The 23,659-nt window shown below is 45.9% G+C and overlaps 1 protein-coding gene across 1 annotated transcript in view; it reads right to left on the bottom strand.

The window, feature by feature from the left end:
- The window catches only part of gpc4 (glypican 4), a 297,220-nt gene that overhangs the window by 78,943 nt on the left and 194,618 nt on the right, over positions 1-23,659 (bottom strand). The window contains exons 4-5 of the mRNA XM_038774482.1: positions 15,623-15,788; positions 9,393-9,523 (exon numbers count right to left, since the gene is read on the bottom strand). Of these exons, the coding sequence (XP_038630410.1) occupies positions 9,393-9,523; positions 15,623-15,788 (297 nt within the window). The remainder of the gene's footprint in view (positions 1-9,392; positions 9,524-15,622; positions 15,789-23,659) is intronic.

The following is a 23,659-nucleotide window of genomic DNA, read 5'->3' as shown; positions in this document are numbered from 1 at the left end:
GGTATAGGGTGGATACGTGGGTTTGAGTAGGGTGATCATGGCTCGGCACAACATTGAGGGCCGAAGGGCCTGTTCTGTGCTGTACTGTTCTATGTTCTATGTTCTCTCATCCCATTGTAATCTTCCTTTGACCGACCTGGTTAAACCAATCAAAATGTAGAGTAAAATCCCCCATTATAACTGCTGTACCATTTCTACATGCATCCGTTATTTCTGTGTTTATTGCCTGCCCCACCATAATGTTACTATTTGGTGACCTGTAGACTACTCCTATCAGTGACTTTTTCGCCTTACTATTCCTGATTTCCACCCAAATGGATTCAACCTTATCCTCCATAGCACCGATGTCATCCATTACTATTGCCCGGTTGTCATCCTGAAATAACAGAGCTACACCACGTCCCTTACCATCCACTCTATTCTTCCGAATAGTTTGATACCCTCGGATATTTAACTCCCAGTCGTGACCATCCTTTAACCATATTTCAGTAATGGCCACTAATTCATAGCCATTTACGATGATTTGCGCCATCAACTCAGTTACCTTATTCCAAATACTACGGGCATTCAGGTAAAGTACACTTATGTTGGCTTTTCTACCTCTGTTTTGAGTCTTAAGACCTCGATCAGTAACCTCTCCTAAGTTATATTTCCTTTTAACTTTTCTCCTAATTTTCCTTGTCGTTGAACTCATATCTTCATGTAACAACTGTCGTGTCGCTTACCATTAATGTTTTTACTTCCTGTTTTATTCCTTTTAGTGTTACTGGGCCTATTCACTGAACTCCCCTCAGTCACTGTACCCTGTACAGCCGCCCTTTTTGATTTTTGAGTATGGCTTCTCTGCCTTACACTTTCCCTCTTACTTACTTTTGCTTCTGACCCTGTTTTACTACCTTCCACCTTCCTGCATCGGTTCCCATTCCCCTGCCATATCAGTTTAAACCCTCCCCAACAGCTCTAGCAAACAGCCCCCCTAGGACATCAGTTCCAGTCCTGCCCAGGTACAGACCGTCCGGTTTGTACTGGTCCCACCTCCCCCAGAACCGGTTCCAATTCCCCATGAATTTGAATCCCTCCCTCTTGCACCATCTCTCGAGATATCCTATCTATTCCTACTCTGACTAGCTCATGGCACTGGTAGCACTCCTGAGATTACTACCTTTGAGGTTCTACTTTTTAGTTGAACTCCCAACTCCCTGAATTCAGCTTGTAGGATCTCGTCCCGTTTTATACCTGTATTGTTGGTGCCTATGTGCACCACAACAGCTGGCTGTTCACCCCCCTCCCCCCAGAATGTCCTGCAGCCGCTCCGAGACATCCTTGACCCTTGCACCAGGGAGGCAACATACCATCCTCGAGTCTCGATTGCGTCCGCAGAACCGCCTGTCTATTCCCCTTTGATTGAGTCCCCTGTGACTATAGCCCTGCCATTCTTCTTCCTGCCCTGCTGAGCAGCAGAGCCAGCCATGGTGCCATGAACCTGGCTGCTGCTGCCTTCCCCTGGTGAGCCATCTCCCTCAACAGTATCCAAAGTGGTATATCTGTTTTGCAGGGAGATGACCACAGGGCACATCTGCACTGCCTTCCTTCCCTTGCTCTGTCTTTTGGTCACCCATTTTCTTTCTCGTTCAGTAACTTTCACCTGCGGTGTGACCAACTCGCTAAACGTGCTATCCACGACGTCCTCAGCATCGCGGATGCTCCAAAGTGAGTCCATCCGCAGCTCCAGAGCCGTCAAGCGGTCTAACAGGAGCTGCAACTGAACACACTTCTTCCACGTGAAAGAGCCAGGGACAGTGGACGTGTGCCTGAGCTCCCACATCGCACACGAGGAGCATGACACGGGTCTGGGATCTCCTGCCATGTCTTAAACCTGAGGTAAACCTATACAACTACAATTTCAAAAAATGAAAGAAAAAATAAATAAATTAGACAATGAAAAGAAAAACTACTTACCAGTCACTCACCAGGACTAAAAAGCACCTCCTCCCCACCCAGCTTCGAATTCCCAAACTCACACTTGGTTGTGCCTCACTCTGGCTGTGTCTTCTCTGGCTCACTGGGAGAACTCACCGAGGGTCTCAGATGCTGTCTGGTTCTCTCCCTGCTCATTAATATGCCAGGCCATGAGGTTGCAGATTGTGGTTGAGTACAATTCTGCTGCTGCTGATGACCCACGGCACCTCATGGATACACAGTCTTGTGTTAAGATTTGTTAGAAGTCTATCCTATTTAGCACTGTGGTAGTGCCACACAACAAGGTGGAGGGTAACCTCAATGTGAAAACGGGACTTTGTCTGCGCAGTGGTCACGCCTACGATACTGTCATGAACAGATGCATCTGCAGCAGGCAGATTGGTGAGGATGAGGTCAAGTATAGAACATAGAACGATACAGCGCAGTACAGGCTCTTCGGCCCACGATGTTGCACAGACAAGGGAAATCAAAAACTAAAGGCCATCTAACCTACACTATGCCATTATCATCCATATGCTTATCCAATAAACTTTTAAATGCCCTCAATGTTGGCGAGTTCACTACTGTTGCAGGTAGGGCATTCCACGGCCTCACCACTCTTTGCGTAAAAAACCTACCTCTGACCTCTGTCCTATATCTATTACCCCTCAATTTATGGCTATGTCCCCTCGTGCTAGCTACCTCCATCCGCGGGAGAAGGCTCTCACTGTCCACCCTATCTAACCCTCTGATCATTTTGTATGCCTCTATTAAGTCACCTCTTAGCCTTCTTCTCTCTAACGAAAACAACCTCAAGTCCATCAGCCTTTCCTCATAAGATTTTCCCTCCATACCAGGCAACATCCTGGTAAATCTCCTCTGCACCCGTTCCAAAGCTTCCACGTCCCTCCTATAATGAGGCGACCAGAACTGTACGCAATACTCCAAATGCGGCCGTACCAGAGTTTTGTACAGCTGCAACATGACCTCATGGCTCCGGAACTCAATCCCTCTACCAATAAAGGCCAACACACCATAGGCCTTCTTCACAACCCTATCAACCTCGGTGGCAACTTTCAGAGATCTATGTACATGGACACCGAGATCTCTCTGCTCATCCACACTACCAAGAATTTTACCATTAGCCAAATATTCCGCATTCCTGTTATTCTTTCCAAAGTGAATCACCTCACACTTCTCTACATTAAACTCCATTTGCCACCTCTCAGCCCAGCTCTGCAGCTTATCCATGTCCCTCTGTAACCTGCAACATCCTTCCACACTGTCTACAACTCCACCGACTTTAGTATCGTCTGCAAATTTACTCACCCAACCTTCTGTGCCCTCCTCTAGGTCATTTATAAAAATGACAAACAGCAACGGCTCCAGAACAGATCCTTGTGGTACGCCACTCGTAACTGAACTCCATTCTGAACATTTGCCATCAACCACCACCCTCTGTCTTCTTTCAACTAGCCAATTTCTGATCCACATCTCTAAATCACCCTCAATCCCCAGCCTCCGTATTTTCTGCAATAGCCGACCGTGGGGAACCTTATCAAACACTTTACTGAAATCCATATACACCACATCAACTGCTCTACCCTCGTCTACCTGTTCAGTCACCTTCTCAAAGAACTCGATAAGGTTTGTGAGGCATGACCTACCCTTCACAAAACCATGCTGACTATCCCTAATCATATTATTCCTATCTAGATGATTATAAATCGTATCTCTTATAATCCTCTCCAAGACTTTACCCACAACAGACGTGAGGCTCACCGGCCTATAGTTTTTTTTAAATAATATTTATTGTCACAAGTAGGCTTACATTAACACTGCAATGAAGTTCCTGTGAAAAGTCTGCTAGTCACCTGTTCGGGTACACAGGGAGAATTCAGAGTGTCCAAATTATCTCACAGCACATCTTTCGGGACTTGTGGCAGGAAACCGGAGTACCCGGAGGAAACCCACGCAGACACAGGGAGAACGCGCAGACTCCGCACAGACAGTGACCCAAGCCGGGAATTGAACCTGGGACCCTGGCACTGTGAAGCAACAGTGCTAACCACAGTGTTACCATGCCACCCATGTTGCTAAGTTTGCAGATGATGCAAAGATATGTAAAGGGACAGGTAGTATTGAAGATGCAGAGGGGATGCAAAGGATTTGGACAGGCTAGGAGAGTGGGCAAAGTGGCAGATGGAATACAATGTGGAAAAGTGTAAGGTTATGCACTTTGGAAGGAGGAAGGAGGCAGAGACTATTTTCTAAATGGAGAAATGCTTAGGAGATCAGAATCATAAAGGGACTTGGGAGTCCTTGTTCACAATTCTCTTAAGATTAATGTGCAGGATCAGTCGGCAGTTAGGAAGGCAAATGTAATGTTAGCGTTCCTGTCGAGGGGGCTAGAATACAAAGCAGGGATGTACTTCTGAGCAACCACAGTAATTTGCTTTTTTTACGAGATGTACTTCTGAGGCTGTATAAGGTTCTGGTCATACACCATTTGGAGTATTGTGAGCAGTTTTGGGCCCCGTATCTAAGGAAGGATGTGCTGGCCTTGGAAAGGGTCCCGAGGAGGTTCACAAGAATGATCCCTGGAGCTTGCCGTATGAGAAACGGTTGAGGACCCGTTGGAGTTTAGAAGGATGAGGGGGGATGTTATTGATACTTACAGGACATGCGAGGCCTGGATAGAGTGGACGTTGAGAGGATGTTTCCACTTGTAGGAAACACCTGACCAGAGGGCACCATCTCAGACTAAAGGGACGATCCTTTAAAACAGAGATGAGGAGGAATTTCTTCAGCCAGAGGGTGGTGAATCTGTGGAACTCTTTGCCGCAAAAGGCTGTGGAGGCCAAATCACTGAGTGTCTTTAAGACAGAGATAGATAGAGTCCTGATTAATAAGGGGATCAGGGTTATGGGGAGAAGACAGGAGAATGGGGATGAGAAAAATATCAGCCATGATTAAATGGCGGAGCAGACTCGATGGGCCGATTGGTCTAATTCTGCTGCTATGTCTTATGGAATGGTGGAGCAGACCCGATGGGTTGAGTGGCCTAATTCTGCTCCTATGCCGTAGAACATGGAACATAGAACATTACAGCGCAGTACAGGCCCTTCGGCCCTCGATGTTGCGCCGACCTGTGAAACCATCTGAAGCCTATCTGACCTACACTATTCCATTTTCATCCATATGTCTATCCAGTGACCACTTAAATGCCCTTAAATTTGGCGAGTCTACTACTGTTGCAGGCAGGGCGTTCCACACCCCTACTACTCTGAGTAAAGAAACTGCATCTGTCATCTGTCCTATATCTATCACCCCTCAATTTAAAGCTATGTCCCCTCGTGTTGGTCATCACCATCCGAGGAAAAAGACTCTCACTGTCCACCCTATCTAACCCTCTGACTATCTTATATGTCTCTATTAAGTCACCTCTCAGCCTTCTCCTCTCTAGCGAAAGCAACCTCAAGTCCCTGAGCCTTTCCTCGTAAGACCTTCCCTCCATACCAGGCAACATCCTAGTAAATCTCCTCTGAACCCTTTCCAAAGCTTCCACATCCTTCCTATAATGTGGTGACCAGAACTGCACACAGTACTCCAGGTGCGGCCGCACCCGAGCTTTGTACAGCTGCAGCATGACCTCGTGGCTCCGAAACTCAATCCCCCTACTGATAAAAGCTAGTACACCATATGCCTTCTTAACAGCCCTATTAACTTGGGTGGCAACTTTCAGGGATTTATGTACCTGGATGCCGAGATCTCTCTGCTCATCTACACTACCAAGAATTTTGCCATTAGCCCAGTACTCTGCATTCCTGTTACTCCTTCCAAAGTGAACCACCTCACACTTTTCCGCATTAAACTCCATCCGCCACCTCTCAGCCCAGCTCTGCAGCTTATCTATGTCCCTCTGTAACCTATAACATCCTTCAGCACTATCCACAACTCCACCGACCTTCGTGTCATCTGCAAATTTACTAACTCATCCTTCTACACCCTCTTCCAGGTCATTTATAAAAATGACAAATAGCAGTGGCCCCAAAACAGATCCTTGCGGTACACCACTAGTAACTGAACTCCAGGATGAACATTTGCCATCAACCACCACCCTCTGTCTTCTTTCAGCTCGCCAATTACTGATCCAAACCGCTAAATCACCTTCAATCCCATACTTCCGTATTTTCTGCAGTAGCCTACCGTGGGGAACCTTATCAAACGCCTAACTGAAATCCATATACACCACATCAACCGCTTTACCCTCATCCACCTGTTTGGTCACCTTCTCAAAAAACTCAATAAGGTTTGTGAGGCATGACCTACCCTTCATAAAACCGTGTTGAGTATCGCTAATCAACTTGTTCTTTTCAAGATGATTATAAACCCTATCTCTTATAACCTTTTCAAACATTTTACCCACAACGGAAGTAAGGCTCACAGGTCTATAAATACCAGGGTTGTTTCTACTCCCCTTCTTGAACAAGGGGACAACATTTGCTATCCTCCAGTCTTCCGGCACTATTCCTGTCGACAAAGACGGCATAAAGATCAAGGACAAAGGCTCTGCAATCTCCTCCCTGGCTTCCCAGAGAATCCTAGGATAAATCCCATCTGGCCCAGGGGACTTATCTATTTTTACACTTTCCAAAACTGCTAACACCTCCTCCTTGTGAACCTCAATTCCATCTAGCCTGGTCGACTGAACCTGAGTATTCTCCTCGACAACATTGTCTTTCTCCAGTGTAAACACTGACGAAAAATATCCATTTAACGCTTCCCCTATCTCCTCTGATTCCACACACAACTTTCCACTACTATCCTTGATTGGCCCTAATCTTACTCTAGTCATTCTTTTGTTCCAGATATACCTATAGAAAGCCTTAGGGTTTTCCTTGATCCTATCCGCCAACAACTTTTCGTGTCCTCTCCTCGCTCTTCTTAACTCTCCCTTTAGGTCCTTCCTGGCTAACTTGTAACTCTCAAGTGCCCTAACTGAGCCTTCATGTCTCATCCTAACATAAGCCTTCTTCTTCCTCTTGACAAGTGCTTCAACTTCCTTAGTGTAGCCACCTGGGGTGGCCACTGCCCAACACAAAATGGAAGATTGCAAGGAATGCAAGGAAAATGGATATGTTGTAAAGCAAGCAACTTGCAAGGCGATTGTGTATTGGGACGACTGCAGAAACCGGTTTTGACTGTTGCAGAAACCAGACAGCACTGTGAAAGAAAACCCGTTAACATACTAATGAGGCAATACCGGGCGAGTCCCAGATACAATGGACACAAGTTAAGCACAAATCGATACATTCTATGGAAGGCCAGACCCACTGGCGCCAGAGAAGCCCAAAACAAAAGGTCCCAAGAACCGCCCTAGCAACCAAGGAACTGCCCTAGGATTGGGGGGTTCAAACATATCGATTGGGAAGAGACCCAATCGATTCCAAGCAGGTAAGGGAGTCCGCCCAAAGGGACGCGGACCCCCTGGGACCTATAAAAGAAAGGTCCCACACATGGTTGGGCTCCTGTCTTCTACTACAGCCGTCGAGCAGCAGCCACCAACAAGTAAGTGCCTAACGACGACGACCGCTACCAGACATAGGCACTCCTGACACCCTTGGCAATTGATAGCAATCCGAAGTCTGCAGACTAGAGCAGAGCAAGAGGCCTTGTTCCCTGACCTCACAGTTCCTTCGAGATAAGTATTCGTTGTTTAGCGGTAGGAGTAAGTTTAATCCTTTAGCGTGTGCATGGGTAGTTATTATAATTGTATTATAATAAACTCTAGTTGTTGGGACTTACTAATTGGTGTACGGTTTTATTGCTTTGAACTTCACCTTGAAGCTTGTGGCAGTGTCTTAACGGCACCTGGCGACTCACCCAGAACGAGCAACATTAGTAAACCACGGTTCCCTTGCTCGACAACTTCCTCCCTGCCTGACAGGTACATACTTATCAAGGACACGCAGTAGCTGTTTCTTGAAAAAGCTCCACATTTCGATTGTACCCATCCCCTGAAGTTTCCTTCCCCATCCTATACATCCTAAATCTTGCCGAATAGCATCATAATTGCCTTTCCCCCAGCTATAATTCTTGCCTTGCGGTATATACCTATCCCTGCCCATCGCTAAAGTAAACATAACCGAATTGTGATCACTATCACCAAAGTGCTCACCTACATCTAAATCTAACACCTGGCCGGGTTCATTACCCAGTACCAAATCCAATGTGGCCTCGCTCCTTGTTGGCCTGTCTACATACTGTGTCAGAAACCCTCCTGCACAGACTGCACAAAAACTGACCCATCTAAAGTACTCGAACTATAGTATTTCCAGTCAATATTTGGAAAGTTAAAGTCCCCCGTAACAACTACCCTGTTACTCTCGCTCCTGTCGAGAATCATCTTTGCTATCCTTTCATCTACGTCTCTGGAACTATTCGGAGGTCTATAGACAACTCCCAACAGGGTGACCTCTCCTCTCCTGTTCCTAACCTCGGCCCATACTACCTCAGTAGACGAGTCCTCAAACGTCCTTTCTACCGCCGTAATACTTTTTTAACAATGCCACACCCCCCCCTCTTTTACCATCTTCTCTGTTCTTACAGAAACATCTAAATCCTGGAACCTGCAACAACCATTCCTGTCCCTGCTCTACCCATGTCTCCGAAATCGCCACAACATCGAGATCCCAGGTACCAACCCATGCTGAAAGCTCACCCACCTTATTCCGGATGCTCCTGGCGTTGAAGTAGACACACTTCAAACCAGCATCTTGCTTGCCAGTGCCCTCTTTCAAACTTTTAACCCTATCCCTGACCTCACTACTCTCAACATCCTGTACACTGGGACTACAATTTAGGTTCATCTTTTTCCCTTTTTTAAAAACAGGAGTGCAACATTTGTAACCTTCAGTCTCCTGGCATTACCACCATATTTGAGGAGGATTAGAAGATTGTAGTGTCAGTAACCTTGGATGGATGCCAGATCCCATGGGGAATAGATGGCTTTTCCACTTTGCCTAAGGTACATAAGAACATAAGAACTAGGAGCAGGAGTAGGCCATCTGGCCCATCGAGCCTGCTCCGCCATTCAATTAGATCATGGCTGATCTTTTGTGGACTCAGCTCCACTTTCCGGCCCGAACACCATAACCCTTAATCCCTTTATTCTTCAAAGGTACTGACATTTAAATGCTATTGATCCAGTTATGAACATCTAACAACGAACAGTGCAACCATAATCCATTCTTTATTAAAATTAAACTGCTTTTAACAAGAAATAGAGAAAGGTTGCCCAATGGAAAGATTGTTGTTGCTAAGTTGAGTGTGTTGGGATTTACTGGAGTAGCAGAGCAGGGTGAATGTGCAACATGAGACAATTTCCCCATTTAATGATAAAAAAGAAAGTTAATTCACCATGAATATACCTTTTGGGAGATTTGCATGCTGTTCTCCTGCATGTTCATGATTGCATCAGAAATCTTAACATCAATGGGGTCCATGACTGATTCAATGTTGAATGGTCCCTCCAACCTCTCTGCCACCATCAACATAGCATCTGGAAAAAAGTGGCAAGGACAAAAAATTGCCATAGATCTTAATAACAACTTGGCTTAATCATAGAATCATAGAATTTACAGTGCAGAAGGAGGCCATTCGGCCCATCGGGTCTGCACCGGCCCTTGGAAAGAGCACCCGACTTAAGCCCTCGCTTCCACCCTATCCCCGTAACCCCACCTAACCCTTTAGACACTAAGTGGCAATTTAGCTTGGCCAATCCATCTAACCTGCACATCTTTGGACAGTGGGAGGAAACCGGAGCACCTGAAAGAAACCTACGCAGACGCGGGGAGAAAGTGCAAACTCCACACAGACAGTGACCAGAGGTCGGAACTGAACCTGGGTCCCTGGAGCAGTGCTGCTAACCACTGTGCCACCGTGCTGCCCCGATAATGTTGATGGAGTTTACATGGATTTCAGCAAAGTATTTGACAAGATCCATATAGGCAAATGGGATTAGGATTGGCAGATCAGGTGTCTTTCATGCATAAGTGCCGAAGGACTTTTTCTGCACAGTATTTTTCTGTGATTCTGTGATATGGGTGAAGGTGGGATCAGGCAATTGAACTTGATAATCAACCATGATCATAAGGAATGGTGGAGCAGGCTCAAAGGGCCGAATGGCCTCCTCCGGTTTCCATTTTCTACGTATGTTTCTTTTTTTTCTAATTTAGAGTATCCAATTATTTATTTTCCAATTAAGGGGTAATTTAATGTGGCCAATCCACATACCCTGCACATCTTTGGGTTGTGGGACTGAGACCCACACAGACACGGGAAGAATGTGCAAACTCCACATGCTTAGTGACCCCGGGCCAGGATTGAACCCCAGTGCTAACCACTGGGCCACCGGAGCTTGTGGCTCTGATTTTTACATTTACTTAATGTCCAGACATCTGCCATTCCTTTGAAATAGCTGAACAAATGTCGCACTTCTTTGACTCAAAGTCCATCTGATGTGCCTTTGAAAATAAAATCCAGAAGGCCAACTATTCAGGCAACTTCAAAGACACCATTGCATTCACCTCCAGACGGGTTGTGAATGTGGAATTTGCTACCCCAGAGTACGGTGGGTGCAGGGACAGGGAGTTAGGCAGATTTCTAACAGGCAATGGGTCCAAGGGTTATGGAGGAAGGGCAGGACAGTGGAGTTAAGGTCAGGATAAAATCAGCCATGATCGAATGGCGTTAAGACGAGATAGGCCAAATGGCCTAATTCAGCTCTTGTATCTTACAAACTTAAGACGGTTGATTATACAGTTGTGCAATGGAATTGGCTATGAATGACTGCCTGAGAACCAAGACCTACTAATGCAATTAGCTCAGCAGGGGACTGTGAGCTTAGTTTGATTAACAGTTTTATGAATAGTCAAAAGGGTTAAAGTGCTTTGAACAGGTGCTCAAATGGCTGTTTGTTTATTTTGACAGATTTGAGAGCACTTGGGATATATAGGCTTTTTAAATGGAGCTTGAAGAAGAGCATAAGAACTAGGAGCAGGAGGAGGCCATCTGGCCCTTTGAGCCTGCTCCGCCATTCAATGAGATCATGGCTGATCTTTTGTGGACTCAGCTCCACTTTCCCGCCCGAACACCATAACCCTTTATTCCTTCATTCTTCAAAAAACCTATCTTTATCTTGAAAACATTTAATGAAGGAGCCTTCATTGCTTCACTGGGCAAGGAATTCCATAGATTCACAAATCTTTGGGTGAATGAGTTCCTCCTAAGCTCAGTCCTAAGTCAGATATGGAGACCAAAACTGAACATAATACGCCAGGTGTAGCCTCACTAACACCTTATACAATTGCAGAATAACCTCCCTCGTCTTAAACTCCATCCCTCTAGCAATGAAGGACAAAACTCCATTCACCTTCTTAATCACCTGTAAACCAACTTTTTGCGACTCATGCACTGGGACACTCAGGTCCCTCTGCATAGCGGCATGCTTTAATATTTTATCGTTTAAATAATAATCCCTTTTGCTGTTATTCCTACCAAAATGGATAACCTCACATTTGTCAACATTGTATTTCATCTGCCAGACCCTAGCCCATTCACTTAACCTATTCAAATCCCTCTGCAGACTTCCGGTATCCTCTGCACTTTTTGCTTTACCACTCATCTTAGTGTCATCTGAAAACTTGGATACATTGCACTTGGTCCCCAACTCCAAATCATCTATGTAAATTGTGAACAATTGTGGGCCCAACATTGATTCCTGAGGGACACCACAATTGCTTCACAGCTCCAGGGTCCCAGGTTCGATTCCGGCTTGGGTCACTGTCTGTGCGGAGTCTGCACATCATCACCGTGTGTGCGTGGGTTTCCTCCGGGTGCTCCGGTTTCCTCCCACAGTCCAAAGATGTGCAGGTTAGGTGGATTGGCCATGCTAAATTTCCCTTAGTGTCCAAATTGCCCTTAGTATTGGGTGGGGTTACTGGGTTATGGGGATAGGGTGGAGGCGTGGGCTTGGGTAGAGTGCTCTTTCCAAGAGCCGGTGCAGACGTGATGGGTTGAATGGCCTCCTTCTGCACTGTAAATTCTATGATTCTATGAAATTAGTTAGGCACGACCAGCCCTTTATGAACCCATGCTGCGTCTGCCCAATGGGACAATTTCCATCCAGGTGCCTCGCTATTTCTTCTTTGATGATAGATTCCAGCATCTTCCCTGCTACCGAAGTTAAGCTAGCTGGCCGCTTTCTGCCTACCTCCTTTTTTTTTTACACAGTGGTGTCACGTTTCCTCATTTCCAATCCGCCGGGACCACCCCAGAGTCTAGTGAATTTTGGTAAATTATCACTAGTGCATTTGCAATTTCCCTAGCCATCTCTTTTAGCACTCTGGGATGCAATCCATTAGGGCCAGGAGACTTGTCTACCTTTAGCCCCATTAGCTTACCCATCACTACCTCCTTAGCGATAACAATCCTCTCAAGGTCCTCACCTGTCATATCCTCATTTCTATCAGTCACTGGCATGTTATTTGTGTCTTCCACTGTGAAGACCGATCCAAAAAACCTGTTCAGTTCCTCAGCCATTTCCTCATCTCCCATTATTAAATCTCCCTTCTGATCCTCGAAAGGACCAATATTTAACTTAGCCATTCTTTTTTGTTTCATATACTTGTAAAAAACTTTTACTATCTGGTTTTATATTCTAAGCAAGTTTACTCTCATATTCTATCTTACTCTTCTTTTTGGCTTTTTTAGTAGCTGGCTGATTTAGCACACTGGGCTAAATCGCTGACTTTTAAAGCAGACCAAGGCAGGCTAGCAGCACGGTTCAATTCCCGTACCAGCCTCCCTGAACAGGCGCCGGAATGTGGCGACTAGGGGCTTTTCACAGTAACTTCATTGAAGCCTACTCGTGACAACAATCGAGTTTCATTTCATTTTCATTTCATTTCTGTTGCCCCCTAAAGATTCCTCAATCCTCTAGTCTCCCACTAATCTTTGCCACCTTGTATGCTTTTTCCATCAATTTGATACTCTCCCTTATTTTCTTAGATATCTACGGTCGATTTTCCCTCTTTGTTGGTATAAACCTTTGCTGAGCACTGTGAAAAATCGCTTGGATATTTCTCCACTGTTGCTCGACTGTTTCACCATAAAGTCTTTGCTCCCAGTCTACCTTAGCCAGCTCTTCTCTCATCCCATTGTAATCTCCTTTGTTCAAACACAAAATATTCGCGTTCGATTTTACTTTCTCATCCTCCATCTGTATTTTAAATTCCACCATATTGTGATCGCTCCTTCCGAGAGGATCCCTAACTATGAGATCATTAATCAATCCTGTCTCGGGGGCAACACGGTGGCGCAGTGGGTTAGCCCTGCAGCCTAATGGCACCGAGGTCCCAGGTTCGACCCCAGCTCTGGGTCACTGTCCGTGTGGAGTTTGCACATTCTCCCCGTGTTTGCGTGGGTTTCGCCCCCACAACCCAAAGGTGTGCAGGCTAGGTGGATTGGCCACGATAAATTGCCCCTTAATTGGAAAAAATGAATTGGGTACACTAAATTTATTTTAAAAAACAACAAAATCAATCCTATCTCATTACACAGAACCAGATCTAGGATCGCTTGTTCCCTCGTAGGTTCCTTTACATACTTCCTTTACAACTAGGAAACTATCGCGGATACATTCTATAAACTCCTCAAGGCTGCCTTGAACGACTTCGTTAAGCCAATCGACATGTAGATTAAAATCCCCCATGATAACTGCTGTACCATTTCCACATGCATCAGTTATTTTTTTGCACACCCCACCATAATGGTGTCCTCTAGACTACTCCTATCAGAGACTTTTACGTTCTTACTATTCCTGATTACCACCCAAATGGATTCAACCTCATCCTCCATCCATCCCTCACTACTGCTCTGATGCCATCCTTAAATAACAGAGCAACACCACCTCCCTTACCATCCACTCTGTCCTTCCGAATAGTTTGATACCGGATAGTTTGAATGGCTGATTGTGAGTTTTATCAGCTTCTAAGAGAAGGAATTTCCTCAATTGGAGTTTCAATGGGTAATAGTTTTTGTCAATTCATGAGCATTTCAAAGGTTTGCTGGTGTTATGAGTTCTGTCATAGTGGATCCTGGGTGAATGGGTATGGAGATTGCATTGGGGGCATGGAGAGGCTATGGATGCAAGGGGCGGGGGCGAGGATACCAAACAATCATCCAAAGAACTAGACCAATAACCCAATGAATGGAGATGGGTATTCTAACCCGCTCTGCTACCTCCTCAGGCTTGCATTGGGATGTCACAAAAACGTGTTGACTTTGCTTAATCGTATAGTGATTTTCTAAGTGCTCTGTTAAGATGTCTCAAATAATAGATGTTTATTCTTTTCCAACTGCTTTTATCAGACTAACTGGCCTATAAGTTTGTGTTTTCTCTTTTCCTCTTCTCTTCAATAGCTGAATTACATAGTCATGCTCAAAGTTAATCTAGAGAATTTGGGAAGAGCAAAACTAATACATCCACCATCTCTGCAATTACCTCTTCCGAAACCTTGTGATATAGGTCATTACGTCCAGGGGATTTGCTGACATTTAGTCTCATTAACTTTTCAAGTACTATTAATTTGTTAATACGTAATTTCCGTAAAGTTTTTTTCAGACCGTCCCTATTTCCATAATGAATTTTGTGCTTTTGGTCGTGAAAGCAGATACTAAATATTTGTTTAATGGCCAGTAAGCCACTCAATGGATTCAAAGAGGCAACTCACAGGACAATGGAGATGGGTATTAAATGTTGAATTTAGAATGTCCAATTCACCTAACAGCGCGTCTTTCGGGACTTGTGGGAGGAAAGCGGAGCACCCGGACAAAACCCACACAAACACGGGAAGAATGTGCAAACTCCACATAGACAGTGACCCGGGGCTGAGATTGACGCGGGACTTCAGCACCGTAGGTAGCAGTGCTCACCATTACATCACCTTGCCACACTAGCTCTCTGACCTTCTTGACCCATTCTGCCTGTTTTTACTGAAATTGGTAGTCTGCTCTGCAGCCAACACATTTCTCTTACTCCTTCTGAATTCCCAACATCGTTCCACCCGTTCTACCAGCAAGAGGAACTGATGGCTCATAAATGAGGGTATTGATGATTGGAGTATGTGGAGAAGGAGAAAGACACATATAAAAAATAAATAAGACCAGAATCTTCAGTGAGGCAGAACAGTCTGCATTTTGTAAAGGCTGGCGTGCAGTGGTTAGCACTGCTGCCTCATGGTGGTGAGAGGCGCTCGAACCCTGCCCCGAGATGTGCAGGATGGGTGAATTGGCCACATTAAATTGCCCCTTAACTGGAAAAATAAATAATTGGGCACTCTAAATTTATTTTTCAAAAAGTAAAAGGTTAGCACAATCACCCAGCATTAACCTGACCTGACTGAATCCTTCTGATGCTATGACTAATACAGTAGTAATAAGTGAAAAAAATGTGCCAGTATTGTGGTTTCACACATGCCTCAGCATACTACTGCTGCTCAAAATCAGAGGACCACACTTTCTGACACACTTCTTCACTCCCTATAACTACACCACTACATGATTCTTGGTTGACCATGAAACTTAAAAAAGGACTTACCAATAAAATTGTTCCACTCTGTGTCCAAATCTGCCTGATTAGCCAAACAACCCTTCATGACATTGAGACAGTAATTTTTACATGGCTTAAGAGCAAGAAACCCATGACATTGTGGACAATACGTCATCTTCAGCAATGCGTTGGCACACTCTGTTGTCGGAATGACCTATTTTAAAAAACAAATATAGATATTATAAGATGCAATGAAAGACCAACATGCTGTCATTCCAAATGAGGAGCTGGTAGATACTGCCAATTTATAGCTTTGGTTCTCAGCTCTGCTCTAAACATTTCAGAACATATAATTAAGAATTACCTAGAGCTACCTATATGATTGACAGCATGAAGTTGTTATCTACTGTAGCCATCTGGGATGGCCACTTTCAGAACATCAAATGGACGCTCACAGAGAATGTAGGGAAATGTGGACAATGCTAAACGACAAGCAGGCACAGAGCCTGAATGAATTTATGGGAGGCAGTTACCAGACAGAATCGAAACTCTGGGTCGATTAGCATATTGATGGCCCATTCTCCGAGGAACAAAGAACTAACACTCAGGTAGTTGATACTGTTACAGACATCCTGGCGCCAGAAAGACACAAACAAAGCAAGGCCAACAGCCACCTAAGACACGCCCAGCCATCACGGCACCCACCCCTTTATCGGTTAAGGTCGATAACAACGATCGAGAAGCTGCCCAATTAATTGGAACCAAGTTTAAGTGCCGCCTAAAAGCGCGCAAAGCCCCTCCATGTATAAGAAGGACTCCCCACGAGAGATTCGCTCTCTTGGATTTGGCTCTCAGGCAGAGAGATCCATCCACCGGCATCACCAGAAGCAGTAAGTTCAAGGTCAACACTCGCTGCCAGACGGACGACCTTAGCTGTTCTCCTGTATCTCTTCGAACCCAATAGCCTCAGATCCGAACAACGGCCATTGTTCCTCTGACTGAGTGGGCACCCGTAGTTAAGTTAAGGCGTTAGCGTTAGAGATAGTTTAGTTTGTAGTACTGTTGTGCATGAGTAGATCTTGCTGTGTGTGTAAATAAATAATATTGACTTTGAACTAACTAACTGGTGTATTGGCTCTTTGATCGGTATTCGGTTTGAACCTTGTGGCAGTGTCGAGAGATACCTGGCGACTCTGAAAGTAAACATAATTAGGAGTAAGGAAGGCGACCATATTGGCCGCCATATTTATAACCAGATAAACAGAGCAACATTACTGGCAACATCTGACGGGACTTGACCTAGAAGTGGCTTTGTCACTCCGAGAGAACCCAAATTTGAATTAGAATCCAATTGGGAAAAGAAAAACCACAAGCGTAAGACCAATATCGATCAAACCACCAAGATTTGGAAGTGTGTTATTTGCGTGCGTACTAACAAGGGATATAAGGTAAACCTGAGAGATTTTGTTCACCACTTTATTCTCCCCTGTTCCAAATTTGGTAGAAACCCAGAGATAGCATAGAAATGGCAATGAAGGCAATGGAACGCCTTATGAACCCCCAGGAATTTGAGGTCGTAGCGACCAGTAGAGTAGGACAGAGTCCCGTATGGGAAGAGGAGATTAGAAAATATCTCAAAGGGAAAGGATGGCCCCTTTGGAGTGAATTTTGTGCGAATGATGAAACAGGTCCCGGAAGTAGAGGGCATACTTGGTGGGAGAACCTGACAGAGATTCATAGGAAGAGCTTAGGGAAAGCTCGTAAGCAGATGGCAATCGTGTCCTGCTTGGCACAATTACGGGCCACAGAGGAGGTCGTGAGGACGCTCCGCAGAGAGATTGAAGAGAGAGATAAGAATAGTGAGGGAGAGGTGAGTGAGTACGAGAAAGCAAACAAGGAACTGAGAGAGCAGTTAGCGGCGAAGGACAAGGAGATGGCAGATGTCAAACGGGCACACCAATCTTGTCTCGCCCATTTAAGCAGCTTTCAGTCGCAATATGATAAGGCCTACCAAGACACGCAATGCGCGGTGTTGGTACAAGTAGAGACAGAACACCAAGTCGGGCAATTAAAGAAACAATGTAACAATTTAAAAGCAGCCCTACGAGCACTCCACAGTTCCACGAGGGAACAAAGGCAGAGCTCGTTAGATCACCGAAAATGCCAAAAGCAAATTGCAGAATTGCAATATCTGCTTTCTGTACAAAATGGATTCCAGAATACATTTGGACCCCAATTAGACCAAGAAAATGGCCCCGATTGGCAGGAGTTAAATGAGACTGCCCATAGATATGTACATGGAACATGTACTCAGGACAGACCACAGAAAAGCACCCCCACCCCCGACTGCACAGGCAGGACACACCCCTATGAACCCTGTAACCACACAGCGCAGGGCCACAACAGACAGACAGACCCAGATTTTCTGTACACCACCCCATTAACCGTCACTCAGTTAAGGGGCGCGTGTGATAAAATAACACCGTTCCTACCCACAGCGGACCCACGCCATTATTTTGCAAGAGTCAAACAACAGGCGACCATGTACGGCCTGAATGAAAAGGAGCAAGTGAAGCTCACAGTTTTGAGCCTCGACCCCTCAGTCATGGCAGCTCTTCCCGACCCACAGAATGTAGGAGGCACCCACCAAGAAATGCATGCAGCGATCCTAGATGTGATCGGCTACAATAAAGGAGACCCTGTAGAAGGCCTAAATAAATGTAGGCAGAAAAAGACAGAGCATCCCACAGCGTTTGCTGGACGCTTGTGGATGCACTTCACAGCGGTATTCGGAGAGTTAGCCCGCACCCATTTGACCCCAGATAATATGGCCAAATGGACTTGAATCCTAGTCTCTCATGCGACAGAAGCAGGACAGAGAGTTTGCGCAAATTACGACCCCTCAGACAAGGCCAACAATGAGAAATGGGTACGAAAGAGATTATCCTGAGCTTGGGAACAGTCCATGCAGGGAAAATCAGCTTACGGTAAAACAGAGAAAGAGCAGGCAGATGCTAACATGCATCCAGTTAGGACACATCAGAACCCCGCATGGGTAAATGAGGGAAGAGCGGCCCACAGCAGCCTAAATCCCAAGAATGTTACAATTGCGGAAAATTAGGACACGACACACGAGAGTGCAATGCCCCCCCCCCCCCCCCCCCCCCCCCAGAAACAGCAGCGAAACCAGCAGGCAAACACCCTGAATAAGAATAGAGCCAAGCCAATTCATAGTATTAGCACCCGTTCCGAGAATACAGACATGAACGGCACCGATTGGTGATGTTCGGACTCCCCAACGTGGGTCTGAGACACCCTTTGGGACAAGTCCGGGAGACCGATAGTAGCAGGCACAGTCTGGGGACAACCCGTAGAATTTCTTTGGGAGAAAGGAGAGTCCCACACGGCGCTCAATTCCTCCATAATGTTTCAGCGAGATACACGGCCCACCACAGACACTACTCTCAGCGGTTTTACAGGGCACTTGCAACAGGGACACAGGTTAGAGACGTTTTGTAGCGACACAAAGCAGCTTTTGCTCAGCACAAGCACGACTGTGGCAAGATCTTTGGCTTACTGAACATTACAGGTCCCTCCCCCAAACCCCAAAAGCAGTACGGCTTTCCCCAAGAAGCAGAGGGAGAAATCGCAAAGGTTATCCAGAGTCTGCTTGATCAAGGTGTACTCCGTTCAGTAGCCTCAACAAACAATGCACCATTTTGGCTGTCAGGAAACCCGATGGATCATGGCGACTGACCATCGATTATCCGGCACTAAACAAAGTGACCCCATTAGCAGCCCACCATAGCCACGAGTCCCGAGACAATGCTAAAACAGGGACTCCAGTCAAAAACAATTTCGGTTTTGGACATTGGCAATGGCTTTTGGTCCATTCCATTGGATGAAGCGTGCCAATATAAATTTGCTTTCGCCTTCTAGGGACAGCAATACATGTGGACGTGCCTTCCACAAGGCTTCCACAACTACCCCTCCATTTTCCACCGACAGCTGGCGACTGGTTTAGCCAAATTGTTCCCGACCCGATTGCCTTGTCCAGTATGTAGATGACTTGCTTCTACAGACCGACACTAAGAAAGAGCACATTCTGCTTCTCAACAAATTATTAGGACTCCTTCAACATATTGGATGTAAAGTGAACCCCAAAAAGGCCCAAATTCTACAAGAAAAAGTGATTTATTTAGGATCAGTCATCACCCATGGCAAATGCGAGATCGAGCAGAAATGCATTGACTCCATTGTCACGTTACCCTTGCCCAATAATGTCACAGCCCTCCGTTCATTTCGAGGACTCGTTGGCTACTGTATGAATCACATGAACGGTTTTGCTACAAAGGCAGCCTCTCTTTTTTGGGTCTGTCTTCACAGTGGAAGACACAAATAACATGCCAGTGACTGATAGAAATGAGGCTATGACAGGTGAGGACCTTGAAAATGATTGTTATCACTAAGGCGGTAGTGATGGGCAAGCTAATGGGGCTAAAGGTAGACAAGTCTCCTGGCCCTGATGGAATGCACCCCAGAGTGCTAAAAGAGATGGCATGGGAAATTGCAAATGCACTAGTGATAATTTACCAAAATTCACTAGATTCTGGGGTGGTCCCGGCAGATTGGAAATTAGCAAACGTGACACCACTGTTTAAAAAAGGAGGTAGGCAGAGAGCAGGAAATTATAGGCCAGTGAGCTTAACTTCGGTAGTAGTGAAGATGCTGGAATCTATCATCAAGGAAGAAATAGCGAGGCATCTAGATAGAAATTGTCCCATTGGGCAGACGCAGCATGGGTTCATAAAGGGCAGTTCGTGCCTAACTAATTTGCAGATGACACTAAGATGAGTGGTAAAGCAAAAAGTGCAGAGGATACCAGAAGTCTGCAGAGGGATTTGGATAGGTTAAGTGAAGGGGCTAGGGTCTGGCAGATGGAATACAATGTTGACAAATGTGAGGTTATCCATTTTGGTAGGAATAACAGCAAAATGGATTATTATTTAAATGATAAAATATTAAAACATGTTGCTGTGCAGAGAGATCTGGATGTGCTCGTGCATGAGTCGCAAAAAGTTGGTTTACAGGTGCAACAGGTGATTAAGAAAGCGAATGGAATTTTGTCCTTCATTGCTAGAGGGATGGAGTTTAAGACTAGGGAGGTTATGCTGCAATTGTATAAGGTGTTAGTGAGGCCACGCCTGGAGTATTGTGTTCAGTTTTGGTCACCTTACCCGAGAAAGGATGTACTGGCGCTGGAGGGTGTGCAGAGGAGATTCTCTCGGTTAATCCCAGAGCTGAAAGGGTTGGATTACGAGGAGAGGTTGAGTAGACTGGGACTGTACTCGTTGGAATTTAGAAGGATGAGGGGGAATCTTATAGGAACATATAAAATTATGAAGGGGATAGGATAGATGCGGGCAGGTTGTTTCCACTGGCGGGTGAAATCAGAACTAGGGGACATAGCCTCAAAATAAGGGGAAGTAGATTTAGGACTGAGTTTAGGAGGAACCCAAAGGGTTGTGAATCTATGGAATTCCTTGCCCAGAGAATCAGTTGAGGCTCCTTCATTGTTCAATGTTTCAATCTTCAATGTTTTTAAGATAAGGATAGATAATTTTTTGAAGAATAAAGGGAGTAAGGGTTATGGTGTTCGGGCCGGAAAGTGGAGCTAAGTCCACAAAAGATCAGAATGGCGGAGGAGGCTCGAGGGGCCAGATGGCCTACTCCTGCTCCTAGTTCTTATGTTCTTTCCGAACTCCTAAAGAAGCAAGCACCATGGGAATGGCTTCCACAGCACACGGACGCCGTGGATGCATTAAAACGAGCCCTCAGCACAGCTCCCGCATTACAGGTCCCAGATCCACTCTCCCCATACGCAATTGAAGTTGCAACCACCGACCGAACCCTTTCGGCCGTGCTCCTCCAGGAAAGACACGATCGTTTAGGCCCCGTAGCATACCCCTCACTAGTTCTCGATGAAGTTGAGCAAGGATTTTCTGCCTGCGAAAGGCACCTGCTCGCAGTTTTTTGGGCAGTTCAATACTTCGCTTACATAACAAGACTCAACCCCATCACCATTTTAACACCCCAACCCAACTTCTCCTGGATGGTAGACTAAAGGACGGCAGTCAGCCAGATTTGCGCCGCACGTTGGACCCTTCTCTTACAAGGACGGGACATTACAGTAAAAAGGACAAAAACACTCACTTTCCTTGCAGACAATTTACACTCCGCCGACACCCACATGAATGTGAAATCATCTCCACCAAACACAACACAGGACCCTTTGTACCAGGACCAAAGTCAGCTCCACCGAAACCAGGAACGACACCCCAGAGACCCCAGCCCACGGACTCAGACGCACCCCTTAGGATTTATGTGGATGGCTCCTCCACAGTTTTGAACGGTAAACGGATTACCGTTATGGTGTATATGTAGAGGACGCGCGTCAGAGGAGATATCCTTGAAATTGCCTGGACATCAAGGCTCACAGACAGCAGAACTAGCAGCCGTAGCGTATATTGTAGAGCACCCCGACTCGTTCCCGACCCCAGCCGACATATATTCCGACAGTCTATATGTCTGTAATAGTTTAACAGAATTCCTACACCTGTGGAAATCTAGAGGTTTCGCTTCCGCAGATGGAAAACCCCTTACCTCAGCCCCATTACTCCACCATATTTTAAGGACAGCTAAATATTGGAAATATGGTATTATTAAAGTTCATAGCCACCATCGTTCTTCCCCTCCTGGCAACATTAAGGCAGACGCCTTAGCAAAGGCAGGTTCCAGACATGGTCACTTTTGGAATCCTCCCGAGAGTGCCCCAGTACACGCGGTTCAGGTCTCACAGACCAACATTCAGGATTTAGCACAGGCCCAAAAAGAAGACGAGACGCTCAGCGAAGGTTTAAAAGGCAACTTCCCAGCCCCCTACGATAAATACAAGAACACGTTGACGACACACGACGGTATAATTTTAAAATAAAGTATTTATGTGGTCCCCACCCAGACAGAAACCAAATTATCTGTCAATTCCATGACAACCATGGACATCAGGGCATAGAAGCAACCCTCGCCCACCTCACACCTCTCTGCTGGTGGCCTGATTTGAAATCCAATGTAACCACATTGAAAACTGTTTAATCTGTGCCCAGAACAGCTGCGGCGAGCTGGGCGGCTTTTACATTCTCGATAATCTGCTGAACTGCTTTCTCATAGGTGAGGGCGGTGACTGCGGGGCGGTCATGACCGGATGAACCATGAAAGGGGCAGCACGGTAGCATGGTGGTTAGCATAAATGCTTCACAGCTCCAGGGTCCCAGGTTCGATTCCCAGCCGGGTCACTGTCTGTGTGGAGTCTGCACGTCCTCCCCGTGTGTGCGTGGGTTTCCTCCGGGTGCTCCGGTTTCCTCCCACAGTCCAAAGATGTGCGGGTTAGGTGGATTGGCCAGGCTAAATTGCCCATAGTGTCCTAAAAAGTAAGGTTATGGGGGGGTTGTTGGGTTACGGGTACAGGGTGGATACGTGGGTTTGAGTGGGGTGATCATTGCTCGGCACAACATCGAGGACGGAAGGGCCTGTTCTGTGCTGTACTGTTCTAAGTTCTAACAATCCGGACAGATACGCAAGTAAAGGTCAGCTTAGTCATACCCGGCCCGTTAATGGCCCTGGATGAATTTGCAGATTGGTTATATAGGACCTCTACCCCCTGCAGGAAGTATGTGTTGGTGGTCATCAACACCTTCACAAAATGAGTGGAAGCTTTTCCATCCAGAACAAACACAGCCAAAATGACAGCTAAAATCCTCACTCAGCACATCTTTACAAGATGGGGACTTCCCCGCAGTATAGAGTCCGACCAAGGCTCCCATTTTACATGACGAGTGATGAGAAATGTCCTCACAATTTTCTGAATTAAACAAAAATTTCACATTGCACATCACCCCCAATCAAGTGGAATAGTTGAGAGAATGAATAGGACTCTCAAAGCAACCCTAAGGAAAATGGTGCAACAGCACAATAGCAACTGGGACACAGTTCTCCCCTTTGCACTGATGTTCATAAGGAACACAGTTA

This window comes from Scyliorhinus canicula, chromosome 17, assembly GCF_902713615.1.
Source record: "Scyliorhinus canicula chromosome 17, sScyCan1.1, whole genome shotgun sequence".
Classification (NCBI taxonomy): Eukaryota; Metazoa; Chordata; class Chondrichthyes; order Carcharhiniformes; family Scyliorhinidae; genus Scyliorhinus; species Scyliorhinus canicula.
Note: the sequence above shows the minus strand (reverse complement) of the source record. Positions and strands in the feature narration are given on the sequence as shown.